General features: G+C 53.5%; 2 protein-coding genes across 2 annotated transcripts; both read right to left on the bottom strand.

The window, feature by feature from the left end:
- Nucleotides 1-308: 308 nt before the first annotated feature.
- On the bottom strand, nt 309-3,494 carry LOC136314434 (putative serine protease 45). The gene is made up of 5 exons (XM_066245329.1): nt 3,425-3,494; nt 3,010-3,157; nt 2,270-2,544; nt 1,086-1,249; nt 309-764 (listed from the first exon to the last, which is right to left on the bottom strand). The coding sequence occupies exons 1-5, from the start codon at nt 3,471-3,473 to the stop codon at nt 531-533; spliced, it is 870 nt and encodes a 289-aa protein (XP_066101426.1). The 5' UTR covers nt 3,474-3,494; the 3' UTR covers nt 309-530.
- Nucleotides 3,495-10,932: 7,438 nt separating this feature from the next.
- LOC136313964 (serine protease 44-like) lies at nt 10,933-15,354 on the bottom strand. The gene is made up of 7 exons (XM_066244293.1): nt 15,238-15,354; nt 14,763-15,008; nt 14,592-14,664; nt 14,207-14,363; nt 13,326-13,591; nt 12,423-12,577; nt 10,933-11,172 (listed from the first exon to the last, which is right to left on the bottom strand). Exons 1-7 carry the CDS (start codon nt 15,352-15,354, stop codon nt 10,933-10,935), a joined length of 1,254 nt encoding a protein of 417 aa, XP_066100390.1.
- Between the last annotated feature and the right edge of the window lie 1,209 nt (nt 15,355-16,563).

The following is a 16,563-nucleotide window of genomic DNA, read 5'->3' as shown; positions in this document are numbered from 1 at the left end:
GTAGTTTTAAATGCCATTTAAAAAAGTAAAAGCTGATTTGGGTCCTTCCTACTGTCAGCCTATAAGGAGTGTTCCAACCGCACCCTTCCAGCATACCCACTTCACAGATGAGGAAACTGAGGCCTCAAGCCTTTTCCCTATACCCCAGCACTAGTGATAGAGCAAAAACCCTCAGCCCCCTCGCTAGGGAACCAGCTGGTTGAATGAATTCCAGGACACCCGGCCCTCCCCACCCCACACAAGCACGAAGGCCACCAAGAAAAAACAGAACCAGTTCATATTTGCACAAATTTAATCCTTGCTGTTCCGGACCCCAATTCCAGAGCCCTTCTAGGCCACTCTTCCTTTCTCCAGGTCCCAAGACCTAGTCACCCACCACATCCCTCCCTGCGGGGATGCCAGACCAGGTCTCCCAGGGGCCACTCTGTCCCCACCTTGACTTTTGTTGAATACAAATACATGACCATGATCTAATCTTGATCTGGCCCCATTTAGAGAAGTAAACCAGGATGGAGAAGGAAGGGTGGAGCTCAGAGGCCTCGCTGGGGCTGCGGCAGCCAGGACAGGAGGAGGAGCCAGACGGAGGTGCAGGGGCCCGACAGAGCTCTGTTGCTCACTTGAGTCTTGATCCATTTGCTGTACTTGGTGACACGGGTGTACACGCCTGGATTCTGTGCTTTGGCACAAGCTTTTTCCCAGGACAACACCCCAGCCAGAATCCATTTGTCCTCGACTTCACAAGCCAGCGGGCCCCCGGAATCTCCCTAGGCCAAGAGAGAGGAGCGACAGGAGGCTCTGGGCCCAGCCTGGGACCCAGGGGACCCAGGGGGACCCAGAATGCCCACTCTCTGAGTTCCACCTGAAAGAGTCTTTCTCTCCTTCAGGATCTCACTATCAGCTCCAGAGTTGGGGACCCATCCCAGAATATTAGACAAAACCAAAGTCATAGGGGAAAAAGATGGGAGCAGAGACCTGGCTGGTGACGGGGATGAGGGAGGCCGAGCAAACCCCTCCTCAGGGAATTTCCCCCACCTGGGAGTTGTTCCCCACAGAAGGACAGCTCCCAGAACCTCCCCGGAACTCACATAGCACAAGTTTTCTCCATAGTTGGTGGCACAGACCATGTCCCCCAAGACAAGGGGGACGATGCGGGGGATGGCCGACCTCTTCCGGTAAATCTGGTCACACTTCTTGTTGTCCATGATAAACACCTCGGCCTCCTGCAGCTTTGGGGTCAGCGTGGCGTTGGCTATGGAGGAGCCCGTGGGGTCAGAATTAAGCCCTCTCCCCACTCAGCCCTGGGCTTTTCTCGGTACCTGTCACCTCCATCCTGGGACTCAGCCACGCCATGCCCCTGCACGCCTCCACGCCTCCTTCCCTTGGCCCCTCCTCTGCCGTGAGGATCATGGCCGGTAAGCCCCTAACCCCTAAGGCTGTTTCAGGACCCCTTTCTCTGGGGGGGGGGTGTCTCAGGACCCCTTGCTTTTGAACCAAGTGAGCCACGACCCCAGCTGCAATGCGACCACTGACAAACTGAGGCCCCGCCACATGCTGCTGCTCTTGGGCCTCCCAGCTCCGCCCCAGCTGTGCCCTCCACCCTCGGAATAAATCCGCTCCTCTCACAGGCATCTCGGGCAGACCCTCTGCCCAGAGCTCATCGGATGGAGCTCAAGATCGCCTGACAAAGTCTTTCCCCGTCAGCCCGCGCCCCCTCCACACTCAGGGATGAGCTCCCTACAGGCAGGGCATGTGTTCCCAATGCCACGAGTTCAGCATATGGCAGATGCTTGAAGTTTGCCAAGTGAACAAATGAATGAGTGAACCTGTGCTTCCTGACTGAGCTTTTGTAAGGCAAACGATGATGCCCAGCCCAGGCACGGCTGGGCCTGGATGACGTGAGGTGCCCATAGCAACGGGCAGCGGTTCCCACGTGAGGAGCAGTCCTAACACACCCACGAACCAGGGGCCAGAGATGACAGCCGTGAGCTTCCTGAGAGGCACCGTGAGGGGGTCCCACAAGCAAGGCCCCGGAAGGAACTGACTGCCCGCTCTGTGGTACCGCCCCCCACCCCCTAGAAGGAACCTACCACCCCCTCTGAGGTACCGCCCCCCGCCCCCTAGAAGGAACCTACCACCCCCTCTGAGGTACCGCCCCCTGCCCCCTAGAAGGAACCTACCACCCCCTCTGAGGTACCGCCCCCCGCCCCCTAGAAGGAACCTACCACCCCCTCTGAGGTACCGCCCCCCGCCCCCTGTCCATCCTGCTCACCTGAGAAGCGCTGCTTGACCTGGCCCCAGCCAGTCACCCAGCACTGCGTCCCAACCTTCAGGTCGTAGGTGGGCTCCGGGAGACAGATGGGCTGCACGTACTTGCTGAAGACGGCAGGACTGTGGAGCCGGAGAAGGGCGATGTCGCCCATGATGAAGGTCCGGCCCCAGTACTTGGGGTGCATGATGATGTCACTTACGGGGATCGAGATGGCCATCCTGGGGTTTGTGGGCTTCAGCTGGGAGGTGCCAAGAACCACCGAGTACTCTTTGGTGCTACAGGGGGCACAGAGCCACACCTGGTCGATATCAGGGTCCCCAGCAGCATTAAGCTCCTCCCTCCGCCGAGGACCCCCGCCCTTAGCAGCCGTCCTGCTGATCCAGCCTGCAGGCTCTCAGGTCAGAGACACGACTGCCTCCCCATTCGTCATTCAGATTGGTTCAAGGTGGCCTGGTCTGTGTGTTGTGCACATAGGTGTTGGTCTACATGTATGTTTTCATGTGTGAGGGGCGGAGGGGCTTATACTGTTTGCCTGTTTAGGGTCCGGTCTTGGCTGCTTGGGGTCCCTGTCCCAGCTCAGTCCTTGGCCCACGGTGAGATCCTGCCCACGACTCCCTTGTTCCGGGCATCCCTTCCCACTCCCTCCACCTCCCTCTTCTCACACCGCTTCACGGAGGACACGCGGCTGGGCCTGTGGCAGCCCTGCCTCTGGAGGGCCTGGACATGCGGGCCACACTCACCCTTGGATGCAGTGGGCAGCGGTCAGCACCCATCTGTGGCCAATGAGGGCCCCTCCACACACGTGCTCGTTCTCCAGTCGGAGGCTCACCTCCCAGGGCCAGTGGCGGGCCATGTCCAAATCCTCCGACCACCAGGGTTTGCCACAAGCTTTAGGAACAAGGGGGCCAAGGAGACACAGTGACCACCCAGAGCAGGATGAGAATGACTGAGACTAAGCTGCCCCGGGGTAAACCTGGGGCCCAAAGCTGTAAACCTGGGGTTTGTCCCCATTTCTAAGAGGGGAAGAGAAGGGCGGTGTCTTGCCCACAGGCACTGAGGTAGGCAAACATGACAATGACAGAGATAAAGTGCATCCAGATAGAGACGTCACAGGAAGGAAGGAAGGAAGATACTGAGACACAATCAGCACCGAACCTCCAAACAAGGGAGAAACATAGAAAAGGCCCCAGGACAAGAAATGCATTTTCTTGCGTCTTGGAGTGAAGTCCCCAGGCCGCGTACTGAAAGGCTATAATGCTGGCTGCATTTCTCACTGCCTACCGGGCTCAGAGCCAAGGCAAGCCCCTGACTTCCGCTCTCACACAGACCTTTCCAGAAAGAACCCAGCCTGGAGCCCCACTCACAGCTTACACTCTCAGTGTGCACGCAGTTCCCACAGTCAAGCTGTACGATTCTGTGAATGAACACAGATGCACCTACTGTAAATAAAATATTAGCCGACATCATTTATTTTTTTTTAAATAATGCGCTGTGATCACAAGGAGATGGTCCCAGGAGGGGAAGGGTGGTCCCACAATGGAAGAGCTCTCCCTGTATTCTCTACACAAAGATCATGGGCTTTTCTCAACAGACACAGAGAAGGGCCTTTGAAAAATGCAACACATAGTTATGATAAAAACAAAACCTCTTACTTAGCAAACTAGGAATAGAAAAGAAATCCTTAACTTTATAAAAGTTTTATGCCACAAATCTACTGTAAACATCATATAACAATGAGGAACAGGCGCCTGACCAGGTGGTGGCGCAGTGGATAGAGCGTTGGACTGGGATGCGGAAGGACCCAGGTTCGAGACCCCGAGGTCGCCAGCTTGAGCGCGGGCTCATCTGGCTTGAGCAAAGAGCTCACCAGCTTAGACCCAAGGTCCCTGGCTCTAGCAGGGGGTTACTCGGTCTGCTGAAGACCCGCGGTCAAGGCACATGTGAGAAAGCAATCAATGAACAACTAAGAAGTCGCAACACGCAAGGAGAAACTGATGATTGATGCTTCTCATCTCTCTCCGTTCCTGTCTGTCTGTCCCTGTCTATCTCTGCCTCTGTAAAAAAAAAAACAAAAAAAAAAAAACGAGGAACAGGCAAAGAGTATCTATCCTGCCAGAAGTCAGTGATAATAGTACCTCCCTGGAGGAGGGCGGAGGAAGTCACTGAGAAGACATGCGGGACCTCCTGGGGGCTGGCACCGCTCTCCTTACCTGTGTGGGGACTGCACGGGTGTGTTGCTGTGTGCTATTTCATGAGCTGGACACTCATAATTTGTGAACTGTTTTGTATATATTTAAGACTTCAACAACTTACTTTCAAGGTCAGTCATATTCCTCTACCCCAGCACAACCAACAGAAAAAAATATTCAAATCAGATACATTTCTCAATAGCAAAAATGTATAAAGCACCAGAGAATTAACCTTTCCAATGCTATGCAAGATTTCTGTGGCAACACATTGAAAACTCAAATAAAGAACTCTGAAAATTATTGGCATAAATGCAGAGGCACCCCTTGCTCTTAAATAGAACAACTAAATATTTCAGATGTAATTTTGAGACAGGCTGAACCTCCCTGAAGATGGATGGGAATGTTCTTCAGATGTTTCTTTAAGCCTCTCCTAGATAAGACTCGAGTTTCTCTTCAGGCACTCCCCCCGAGCAATGTGTCTGCGCTGGCACAGGGCCATGCCAGCCCACGCGGGAACCTGGGGAACAGAGATAACCACTCTGCGCCCGCCTCAGTCAGTGTCAGTCAAACCTGGAGAACAAAGGAATCAACTCTGCTTGCCTGAGGAAAGTCAGGGCTATATAAGCTGGACCCAGAGCGGTTGGGGAGCCACACTCGCTGGTTGTGTGCACTCCCCGGATGCACCAAGCTCCCTCCCTTGCTTCCTTTCCCTCCATCTTGTTTGCAGTAAACCTCCTTTTGAATCTGTTTCATCTCTGCTCTTGGGGAAGGGTAGGTGGTAGGGGATGCGGAAGGCAAGAAGCCCTTCTCTGGTGACAATTTTTCTCAAAATTAATGCTCAAATGTTACTTTCCACGTTAGAATTTTTAAGAAATATGATAAGCTTACTCTCAAATTGAAATAGAAAAATAAAGTAGCTCAGCCTTTGGGGGGAAAAAATGGATCAAAGAAGGGACATTTGTCCTAGAAGATATTAAAACACACCATCAAAGCCATAACAACAAATTGGTGTTGTGAGGTTGGTGGGCAATGGGGGAAGGTCACATGAGGAACCAGACCCGGGAACTTTGGCTAGAACCACCCACACCCATGCACCAAAAGAAACTTCCCAGGAGTCCTTTGGAAAAGAGCGACTGTTTGCCAGCCAATGAAATTTCGCCACATCATATTAACTCGCCCACCCTAAACAACCCTTTAAAATTTCCCCACGCGGATTCCCCCATGCGAGTTCTCTGGCCCCCTTTTGGCGGACCAGAGAACCTCGTCCAGGAAGCGCTCTGAATAAAGCTTTTATTATTCCATACTTCGTGACTATGCTCTTCTTCCTCGGTGGGGAAAAATACCTTACAGGTGTGGCACTGACAAAGGCAGACAATGGACCAAAGGAAACAATAGTGAACTTGAGAGTGTTCCATGGAATACAGAAACTTAATGTACAGATAGGAGCCACCACAATTGGTGGGTAAAACTGGTGGCTTATTGAGTGTACAGTGATGGGGAAATTGGCTCACTATAGAAGAAATAAGAAAACAAAACCGGATTCCTTTCTAATCGCCCTGGAATACCTAATCACAGAAGGTAAATCTATCAAGTTAAAAGCAGACTATGTAATGTGGGGTAGGATAGCACTCCTGAAACAAAACCTCTAAGCACACACCAGAAAGCATTATACCGATGACCTTGATTACATAAAATGAAGGCTTTTTGAGCCCAGGAACAAAATTAACAGACCAATGACATATTGGAAGACACTACTCACAACATCTAACAGCAATACAGGACGTTCATTAGGAATATATAAGTAACTCTAGAAGATCAACAAGCAAAACGAACAGACGATGTGCAAAAAATAAGAACAGGAAATTTATTAAGAGGAAACTCAAGAAGCCAAAGGCACAGTAAGACATGCTCAAACGCGTTTTCGCAATGAGAGAAGTGTCTATTAAATCAAGAAGTCATTTTTTAACCTATTAGATTAGCAAAAATAATGTAAAAGCTGGGTCGTGCCAAGGGTTGGTAGATCTGCAGCGACGTGTACACCTTCCACAAACTGCTGGTAGGAATGCAGAGGGCTGGCCGCACTAAAATAGGAGCAGTAAATAAAAGTATGGTGTCGAAGTACATGTTTGAAGTTGGTTCGTGTCCTGGGTTTATCTAAGGGAGGAATACGCTTAGAAAATACACACCGAAGTACCTAGAGATAAAGAACCACATTGTACGTCACCCTCAACTGATTCTGAAAATATTATGTGTTCTCTTTGTACTATTTGTATTTTCACTGTTTTGTAAGCTTAAAATTATTTCCAAATAAACATTTTTTTTTAAATTGGGCCAAATGAAAAAACAAGGAAACGGAGAGAGACCTGACATACATACCACGTGTGTAAGTTAAAAATATGCGCACACAAAACTACAATATGTATTCCTACAAGAACACAGCAACAGGAAGATTCACACTAAATATATATATATATAAAGGTAGGGAAGAGGAGTGGAGCATGGACAAAGCAGGAACGACTGACTGACTCAGCCAATCAAACAATTCCTAACAAGTCAGGGTGTACCCGTGACAATGGAGGCCCACCACCAACGCACAGGATAAACCCACCTTCCACCCTGGAGGTCTCGGGAAATAGACAGAAAGACCCAGAAGAGCCAGGCTCCGCAGGCACTGCCACAGGGACCAGGAGGCTCCATTTGCAAAGGAACAGTTTAGAGCTCAAAAGGTTTCTCTGTAGAAAAGGGACACCTCGCTGTCGGATAGAGCCTGGGCTGAATTCAGAGGCTCTGCACTCCCACGGGAGACCCCGGGGTCCTTTCCTCCGCTCTGCTAGGTCCCTGTGTCCTGCCGCCCCAGGCTATCCTTTAGAAAGCAGGCCAGCCGCACTACATCCCGGCTCCCTAGGGCCCAGGAACACTAGGGCAGAGGACATTTTTCAGAACATACCCTCCCAGAAACTGAGGCTGGCCTGAGGCGGGGGCCTGTCCTACCCACCTGGTTTGTTGTCATCTTCTTCGGAACCTGGAGGAGAAAAGGGGGACAGAGATGAAGCGAGAGGTCAGGACAGGATGACAGTGAAAGGGTGCATCTTCATTATTTCGTTCATTTATTCATTCACCGAATATTTTCTAACCTCCCACTCTGTTCTCGGCCTGGAGCCCAGAGCTGGTGAGGACAGGGGCACTCTGATGGCGGGAGGAAGTGGCTGACCCACTAGGAGAAAAGTCAGGGGTCCCAGGAGGCTGCAGGACTCGTTGGGGGGTGAGGAGGTAGGTCAGGGGTGGGGGAGGATTGGAGAAGAAGGCCGGAACAGCCGCTATGGAGGCAGAGGCTCCGCCTCACCGGAGCTCCCCAGTGGCAGCGGCAGCAGCAGCAGCAGGATGAGGCCGCGGCTCAGGCCTCCAGGCCCAGCGCGGAGGCCAGACAACGACAGCGAAGCGGCCATGGGGCCCGGGGGCGTCACCCTGCGATTGCAGAGCCGCGAAGATGCCCCGATGCGCATGAGGGCACCGCTAGGCAGGATGGCGTCTCAGACGCCCACTGACGCCTCTAGCACGTTACCTGACAGATTTCTGGGCACGAGACCCCACCCCCTCCTCCTCGAACGGCCGGCCATGTGCGAGGAGTGTGATGGCGCCCTGGAGTCCTCCTGAACACTGACTGCCCTGTGCCCCCACCTCGTACCTGTTCCTGCAGGGTGACCTCGGAGCTCTGAATCTGTGATTGCCCCGTGAAAGCACCCTCAGTGAGTGTCTCAAACTGGTCACAGTGCCCCCAGAACATGGCCAGGGAAGGCACACCCAAACCCCAGGAGCAGTGTTGGTACCTTGTCACTCAGCCTCTGACCACACTTTTGGTCCCCTGAGCTTGGTGCATCGGAGAGCTTCACTATTTATATTGGTTTGAGAATCTGGGACGAGGTAGAAAGCACAAGAGAACAGTAAGGACAGGGGATCAGGGAAGATGTCTTTGAGAGACCTAAGACTTGAACAAGGACTCGGGAAGCCGAAAGGAGAGGCACTCCTCCTCTTCCACAGACCACAGACAGACCACCCACTGCACCGTGCCGTTTCAAGACGCGAAGGGCTCAGGCTTTCATGGGTTTTTTACAAAAGGATGCCACCTTTGAATCCGCTGGTGTGGCAGAGATTTGGAGATGACCCCTAAGATTCCTTGTCGGGGACTGAAAGCCAACAGGGTCTTTGGAGTTTAGATTTTGGGGGCAGAGGTGTGGGGAACTGGCAGTAAGCTGACAGTCTGCCCAGCCCCCCACCTCACTTGTTCTGTGAAGTTGCTAAAGGCTGTTTTTTTCCACACCTCCATGTTAGCTGTGGTGCTGGGTTGTTTATACTACTCCTATCCTCCACATCCCTGGAAAGACTGGAGGCAATTTCCTTTTATTCCTTTGTTTTGTGAAGTTAAGATGTTATGTCTGGTGAGAGTTTTCTGCACTTGGTAGAATTCTTGGGATACCTTGGAAGTGTGACTTTGTTTTAATGATCCCTCTGATCTGCTAATGGCCTCCCTTTGCCCTATGAATAAAGCAGGTAGGGGGGTGGAGGCCTGCCTTTTGCACACTGTCTTCTGCGTTGCAGGAAGTGATCCCAAGCCCATCCTTTTTCTCTTTAGGTCTATTTTCTTAATTCTGCACCATTCCCACCCAGGACCTGGAATTACTAGCCGTGCTGGTTCGCAGCAATTCCTGCTTCTCTTGTCCAGTGTGAAGGGTCCAGCTCTGGGGACCACATTCCCCAGCCTGGCATCCAGGGGGGGGGTCACGTGAATTCCCACCTATAGGAGGTGACTAGAGGTGATGTGCATCACTCCCATGCCAAGGCAGTCAAGAGGAGGTGGCCTTCTGTCCGTGTTGCTGCAGAGCAGTGGTTCTCCAAGTGTGGTCCTCGGAGCAGCAGCAGCACTTAGCAACTTGTTCAAGATACACGGCCTCAGATCCCACCCAGACAAACGGGATTGGGAACTCTGGGAGTGGAACCAGCAGTCGGTAGTTTATCAAGCCCTGCAGGGAATTCTGATGGAATTCTGATGCAGATACAGCATGAACCGCAGGGCTGAGTGGAGCCCTAAGAAGGAGGAAAGCTACCTGATGACCAAGTTATAGGAACAAGAAGTTAAAGTGACTGTCAACCAATGGTCAGTGGCTTCTTAAAGCAGCTGGTTGGACTGTATTAAGAGATGGGGTTTGCTGTAAGCTCTCAGTCTCTCAACATCAGCCATCCTCAGGCAACATGGACTGACATAGACTGCCCCCTGAAGCCCTTGGATAATCTGGGAGGAAGGCCTTTGCCCCTGCGGGAGCAGGGAACAGAATATTGGGAGAGAGGTGGTCAGCATCTAGACACAGAGACTCAGGGACACGGGACCCTGGAATGAGAATAAAGAATTAGATCCCAATAGAGAGCCTCTCACTTGCCCTCCTCCCGAGGGGAACGCCAATCTGGGGTAACAGCGTGGGGGGGAGCAGGAGAGGACAGACGTTCTGCCTGCCCCGACGTCACTCTGGCTCCAGGTCCAGTTTCTCTTGACCTCCTGTTCTGAGCTGTAGAAGCTTTTAAATTAGGCTATAAAGCTCCCTGCAGACAACCATCCCAGGAACACAGGGAGCAGGACCCGGCTGCCTAAAACCATTCCTAGGACTTGCAGTGAGCAGATGGAGCTGCACTGCTCACTCTAGGGCTTAATAAAAACTCTGCATACTTCCTAAGCTACATGGGAAGCTAGTCCACCACAAGGTGGTTATATGCAACCTCACAACGTCCAGGATAGCAGAGCTTCAGAACACACAAGATATTCTCCAAACATTTATTCAACTGACGTCAGGAAACTCCACATGCCTTAATGTCTCATAACAAGTTGGGGTGAGCCCGGATGTGGACACCAGGGCACTGAGGAAGAGGGTTCCAAGACTGGGTTGACCCAGGAAGGCTTGTGTGGCACAGGCTGGCCATACAGAGGGATCTGCCCTGAGGTGCGGAGACTTCTCCCCACCCAACACAACTGAGTCCTGTGGAAACCACACCACAGCAGGGACAGGGCAACGTCTCGGTCACTCTCTCTGGACCATCACCAAGCTGACTGGCGTGACAGCGTCAGGTGAGAGATTGGAACCACCCAGGTCTGATGGTGTTCACCACTGACAACGTCTCTTCCCTGGAGATGTTCTCTAAGATGTCTACTTTGCAGCACCTGCTCCGCCTGGCAGGGCAGCTGGCCCTCCAGCTGGGACGCTTTCACCCCTCCCTCCCAGCAGGCAGAACACAGCCAAGGTGTGAGCGGGGCTGAGGCAGGGGACTGGAGCACCAGACAGGGACACTGTGGGACTCCAGTCTTGCCTCTGCTCTCTGTGGTGTGGCTTTGACAGGGTCAGTGGGTCCCAACTGGACAGGTCGGAGGGCAGGACACTGAGAAGGAGTGGGGTGGGCGGGGAGGCCTCGGGGCAGACCATGTGGCGGTGATCACGGGGTCTCCAGGATGCACGGCAGGGGCAGCAGCAGACACAGAGGGAGGAGGAGGAAGACCGCCGAGCCTCCAGAAGAAAGCCCACTCATCTGGTCAATGACCCAGTCCTTGTAGAAACTAACTTCTGTGTAAATCCCAGGATATCCTTTGCGACCGCAGCCGATGCCCCAGCTCACGATCCCCACCTGGACCCATGTGTCATTAAATTCACAGACCAGAGGACCCCCCGAGTCTCCCTGGAGAAAGAAAAAGAAACAGAGAAACGGAAGAGGAACAACATCACAACAGGCTGACTGCCCTCCAAGGCAGGGGGGACACGGGCATGCGTGAGGCTCCCCGGGAATGGAGGAGGAACCAGAACAGGCTGACTGCCCTCCAAGGCAGGGGGACACAGGCATGCGTGGGGCTCCCCAGGAATGGAGGAGAAACAACATCACAACAGGCTGACTGCTCTCCAAGGCAGGGGGACACGGGCATGCGTGGGGCTCCCCAGGAATGGAGGAGGAACAACATCACAACAGGCTGACTGCTCTCCAAGGCAGGGGGACACGGGCATGCGTGGGGCTCCCCGGGAATGGAGGAGGAACAACCATAACAGGCTGACTGCCCTCCAAGGCAGGGGGACACGGGCAGGCGTGGGGCTCCCCAGGCACCCACCATGCCCAGGCTACTGAGGAGATTTGGAAGTTGAAAAAATTTAAAAACCATTTGTACACATACTCAAAAGTGGTACATAGAGGCCCTGGCCAGTTGGCTCAGCAGTAGAGCGTCGGCCTGGCGTGTGGGGGACCCGGGTTCGATTCCCGGCCAGGGCACATAGGAGAAGCGCCCATTTACTTCTCCACCCCCCCCCTTCCTCTCTGTCTCTCTCTTCCCCTCCCGCAGCCAGGGCTCCATTGGAGCAAAGATGGCCCGGGCGCTGGGGATGGCTCCTTGGCCTCTGCCCCAGGCGCTAGAGTGGCTCTGGTCACGGCAGAGCAATGCCCCAGAGGGGCAGAGCATCACCCCCTGGTGGGCAGAGCGTCACCCCTGGTGGGCGTGCCGGGTGGATCCCGGTCGGGCGCATGCGGGAGTCTGTCTGACTGTCTCTCCCAGTTTCCAGCTTCAGAAAAATACAAAAAAAAAAAAGGTACATAGAAATACTGAATACAAAGAGAATATGTAACACTGAGACAGCAGTATGAATCAAGTCCTGCCCTGAGTACACTGCCTACCACATAGAAGGGGTTCAAACCGTGTGACCTGTGGTACCGTGTTCCCTGCCTGAACCCCCCCCCCGGCCCCCCAGGCAGAATGAGCTCCTCTCTACTGAAGGGCTGGGTCAGGCATGCCCAGCAGAGCCTCAGCCCCCTGTCCCATTGGTCCCCTTAATTTGAATGAAGGGTGAATAGAGGCGCTGGCAGGGGATGCAGGCCCTGCTGCCTGTGGATGAAGGACCTCCGGGGACAACCACAGTGAAGAGGGGACAGAAGGGCCATGGACTGACCTTGCAGGAATCCTTTCCTTGGGCATTGTAACCACAGACATGCCCTCTCCTGACTACGTTACTCTTAATTTCCAACTTTTTCTTCATGATCTCATTACATTTCTCATAGTGAATGATCTTTTGCTCAGCCTCCTGAAGCACTTCTGCCTTCTGATCTCCTGAATCTGTGAAGATAATTAAGGAGCAGGTGGCTCTGCTAGTGGGCCAGGACAGGAGACTCTGGCACCCACTCTGGGTCTCACACAGTATGTTCACAGACACCCTCTCAGGACACTGAGTACTGCCCACACCTGACATTGGAGGGAATGAAACCCAAGTTGGCATGAGCAGAGCAGGGAGTAAAAATCAAAACCAAGACAAGAAAAGGAAGGACCCATCAGGACAGGAAGAGGTAGGCCCTCCTTACCAGCCTGAGAAATCAAAACCAAATATCTGTCACTCCGAGTACCATTAGTAACAGTGACAGGTATCCTATAACCCAATAAAGAATCTTTAGTTTGGAGCAGGATCACAGACTCTTGGACAGGAGTGCCCCAAGATACCAAATCCAGCCTCTCCCCAAGGACAGGAGGCCCTACAGCTGTACCGAGAGGCCTCTGCTCACCTACAGAAAACTCCCTCAGCACCAGGGCAGGTACTTCCAATTCGGACCAGGTCCGATGAACAGACTCATCAACTCCCCTTCCCTGAGCTAAACCCCCCCTTGCTCGTCACCCTAGCCCCTGGGCCCTGACATACAAACAGAAACGGCAACGCCATCCAACTGATCCCCAGCACCATCCCCTCCGCCCTCCGCCCTCCCCCTCTTGCTAGAGAACTGCCTCCGGTGTCTCCCTTCAGCCTGCAGGCCGGCCCGGGGCCCCAGGCAGCCTCTTCCCCGGCCTGAGTATGCGGCAGTTTTACCTTCTTCCCTCAGTAGTCCCCATCCAGTCACCCAGCAGTCCGTGTCAGTTTGCACCATGAAAGACTTTTCAGGGAAGCACACAGGCTGGATGTGTGAGGAGTAATTCACGGGGAATTCGAGCAGAATCAGAGCAATGTCATGTTGGATTACTCCAAGAAAGCTGTAATCCGGGTAGATAACGATGTCTCGAACTGGGACCGTGACTGTCGTTGGAGAGGTCTTCTTCCTGTATATGCCTCCCAGCACCACTGTGTACTCCCAAAAGCTGCAAAGAGATGCTGCAGGTTCTACAGTCCCCTTGCACACATCCCAGGGTTCTTCCCAGTCCAGCCCTATCTCCGGTGCCAGCCATCAGCCCCTCCCCCAGACCCCTGGCCACTCTCTGAGTGGTTCTCCAAGTTTGGTCCTCCAATGAGCAGCAACATAGCACGTGAGGTTTTGTCAGAAATACAAATCCTCGGGTCCCACACCGGACCTTCTGAATCAGAAACTCGGGGGCTGGGGACAGGCCATCTGTGTTTTAAGGAACTCTGCAGGTGTTTCTAGGCCCCTTGAAGTTTGAGACCACTGATCTAGCCACACTGCTCTGCACACTTCACTCCCCTTAAATAGTCCCCACACACAGTCTCCCCCTGGCATCTCCCACCCCCCCCCCCCCCCCCCCCCCCCCCCCCCCCCCCCCCCCCCGTCTTGCCACTTGGTGGAGGCTAATCAGCACCGGCTTGACACAAGTGGCTTTGAACCCGAGTCAGCGTCTTGCCTTTCCAGCCTACCTCTGACTACAGCCTGAAGAGGAGGGACCGGGACCCCTTTACTCAGATCAGGGAGGACAGGACTGGCCCGGGGCCCCCCAGCCAGGCCCAGAGCCTGGAACACTCACCCGTATATGCAGTGGGCCGCCGTCAGCACCCACCGGCTGGCAATGAGGGAGCCTCCGCACACGTGCTCATCCTCCACCCTCAGGCTCACCTGCCAGGGCCACTTCTTCTCTGAAGCCGGCCTTCCACCCACGATCCTCATAGTCCGATGGCCACACACTGGGGCAGGTCAGGGAGGGGAGGAAGGGAGGGGTAAGGCGGCTGAGAATGCCCAGAGCGAGGCCATGGCCGCCTTCCCACAGTCCTCAGCCGGTGGGCATGTCCTCTCAGGACTCCAGGGCAGGCCTGGGGCCACCCAGACTCCCCCGGGAAAAGTCACAGCCCCTCAGCCCCTCCTTCCCGCCCAGGCAGGGACCTAGGCCCGTTGGCTCAACCCAGAAACATCACCTGGGGAAATGGGCCGGGTTCCCCCTGCTTCTGCCTTTGCTGCTGCTGCTAGTGTCGGTGGAGCTGAAAGAGCCTGTGGGAATCACAGGCCTCAGAGTAAACGCCACCAAATGGAGGGACCCGGAAGCCACTCGGGATTGCGGGGGCCTCATAGAGTCCGGGAGCCCCTACCGGTGGCAGTGTCCTCCTCAGGGTCGCCCCGGGGTCCTGGCGGGCGCCCCCCGAGGGCGTCGGGGAGGGGGTGGCGGAGAGGGAGGGCCACGCAGACCCGCCCTGCGCCCCCTCCGCGCCCGCCTGGGCCCCATGGCGCCGGGGCTGAAGGAGCAGGAGCCAGAGCAGGAGGCCCAGGGACACCGTGAGCACCGCCATGGCCTTCGCCCTCTGGTGGCGCCCCCTCGCGGCGGCGCCCGCCTCTGCCTTGGAATTGGTGGGAAACGGGAGTCCTGGGAAAAATCACATCACACAGCGGCTGGCCGCCGTTGGGTCACCTGGGGGTCAGGGCCTGGCACCACCTGGCTGTGGAGTCGTCACTCAGGTGAGTGGACTCTACTTGCGTGGACTCTACTGGGGCGCTTCCCAGGCACTCAGCGTGCCCCGGCCTAAGTCCCTGGCCATGAGAGGCAGCCACCCAAAGCACCACGCTCACGTTCACGCTCACGTTCAGGCTCACGTTCACGCTCTCGCTCTCGCTCTCGCTCACGCTCACGCTCAGCTCACGCTCACGTTCACGCTCACGTTCACGTTCACGTTCACGCAGATGCATCCCCAACTCCCTGATGCACCTGGATTAGGCCTTTCTCAGCGTTTACCTCCGCTACTTGTTTGCAATAAAAATTTAAACTCCTTAGCATAAAGGTTGCACTTAACATTACTAACCACTGCTACCTTAAAAAAGAAAAATCAACACCCACATGATAAGAGCCATTAGCAGAATGCAAATTAAAACCCCAATGAGATAGCACTGCACACCTAACAGACTGGCTAAAATTAAAAATGGTGACAAGCCCGAATTCTGACAGAGATGCGGAAATATTGGATCATTCATCCATTGTGGTAGGAATGTAAAATATTATAACCTGCCTGGAAAACAGATTGGCGGTTTCTTAAAAAATAAAATATGTAACTACCATATGACCCAATAATTGCACTCCTGGGCATTTATCCCAGAGAAATAAAGATTTATGTTCACACACACACACAAAAATAACTGTTCAAATGTTTATAGTAGCTAAATTCATAATACAGTCGTCCCCCCTTATCCACGCTTTCGTTTTCTGTGGTTTCAGTTACCCGTGGTCAGCTGCAGTCCAAAAATATTAAATGGAAAATTCCAGAAATAAACAATTCATAAGTTTTAAATGTCCCTTCGTTCTGAGAAGCATGATGAAATCTCGTGCCCCTGCCCTGTCCGGCCAGGCATGTGAATCAACCCTCTGTCCAGGGTGTCCACGCTCTCTGGGCTACCCCTACTCCCCTTCATCGCCATCTCCAATATCAGGTCGACCGTCTCAGAATCACAGTGCTTGTGTTCAAGTCACCCTTATTTTAACCATGACCCCAAAGCACAAGAATAACGATGCCGGCCTGACCTGTGGTGGCGCAGTGGATAAAGCGTTAACCTGGAAACACTGAGGTTGCCGGTTCAAAACCCTGGGCTTGCCTGGTCAAGGCACATATGGGAGTTGATGCTTCCTGCTCCTCTCCCTTCTCTCTCTCTCTCTCTCCTCTCTATAATGAATAAATAAAATCTAAAAAAAAAAAAAAAAAAAAAAAAAAAAAGAATAACGATGCCGGCAATTCGGACATGCCCAAGAGGAGGTATAAAGTGCTTCCTTTAGATAAAAATGTGAGTACACACTTCAAGCTATTTTGAGAGAGACCACATTCACGTAACTTTTATTACATGATATTGTTATCATTGTTCTTTTTTTTTCCCTTAAGGCAACAAAACTTTATTAAACACCTCCAAAGT

The sequence above is a fragment of the Saccopteryx bilineata genome, chromosome 10, assembly GCF_036850765.1.
Source record: "Saccopteryx bilineata isolate mSacBil1 chromosome 10, mSacBil1_pri_phased_curated, whole genome shotgun sequence".
Classification (NCBI taxonomy): domain Eukaryota; kingdom Metazoa; phylum Chordata; class Mammalia; order Chiroptera; family Emballonuridae; genus Saccopteryx; species Saccopteryx bilineata.
The sequence above is the reverse complement of the archived record's forward strand: the minus strand, read 5'-3'. Positions and strand labels throughout refer to the sequence as shown.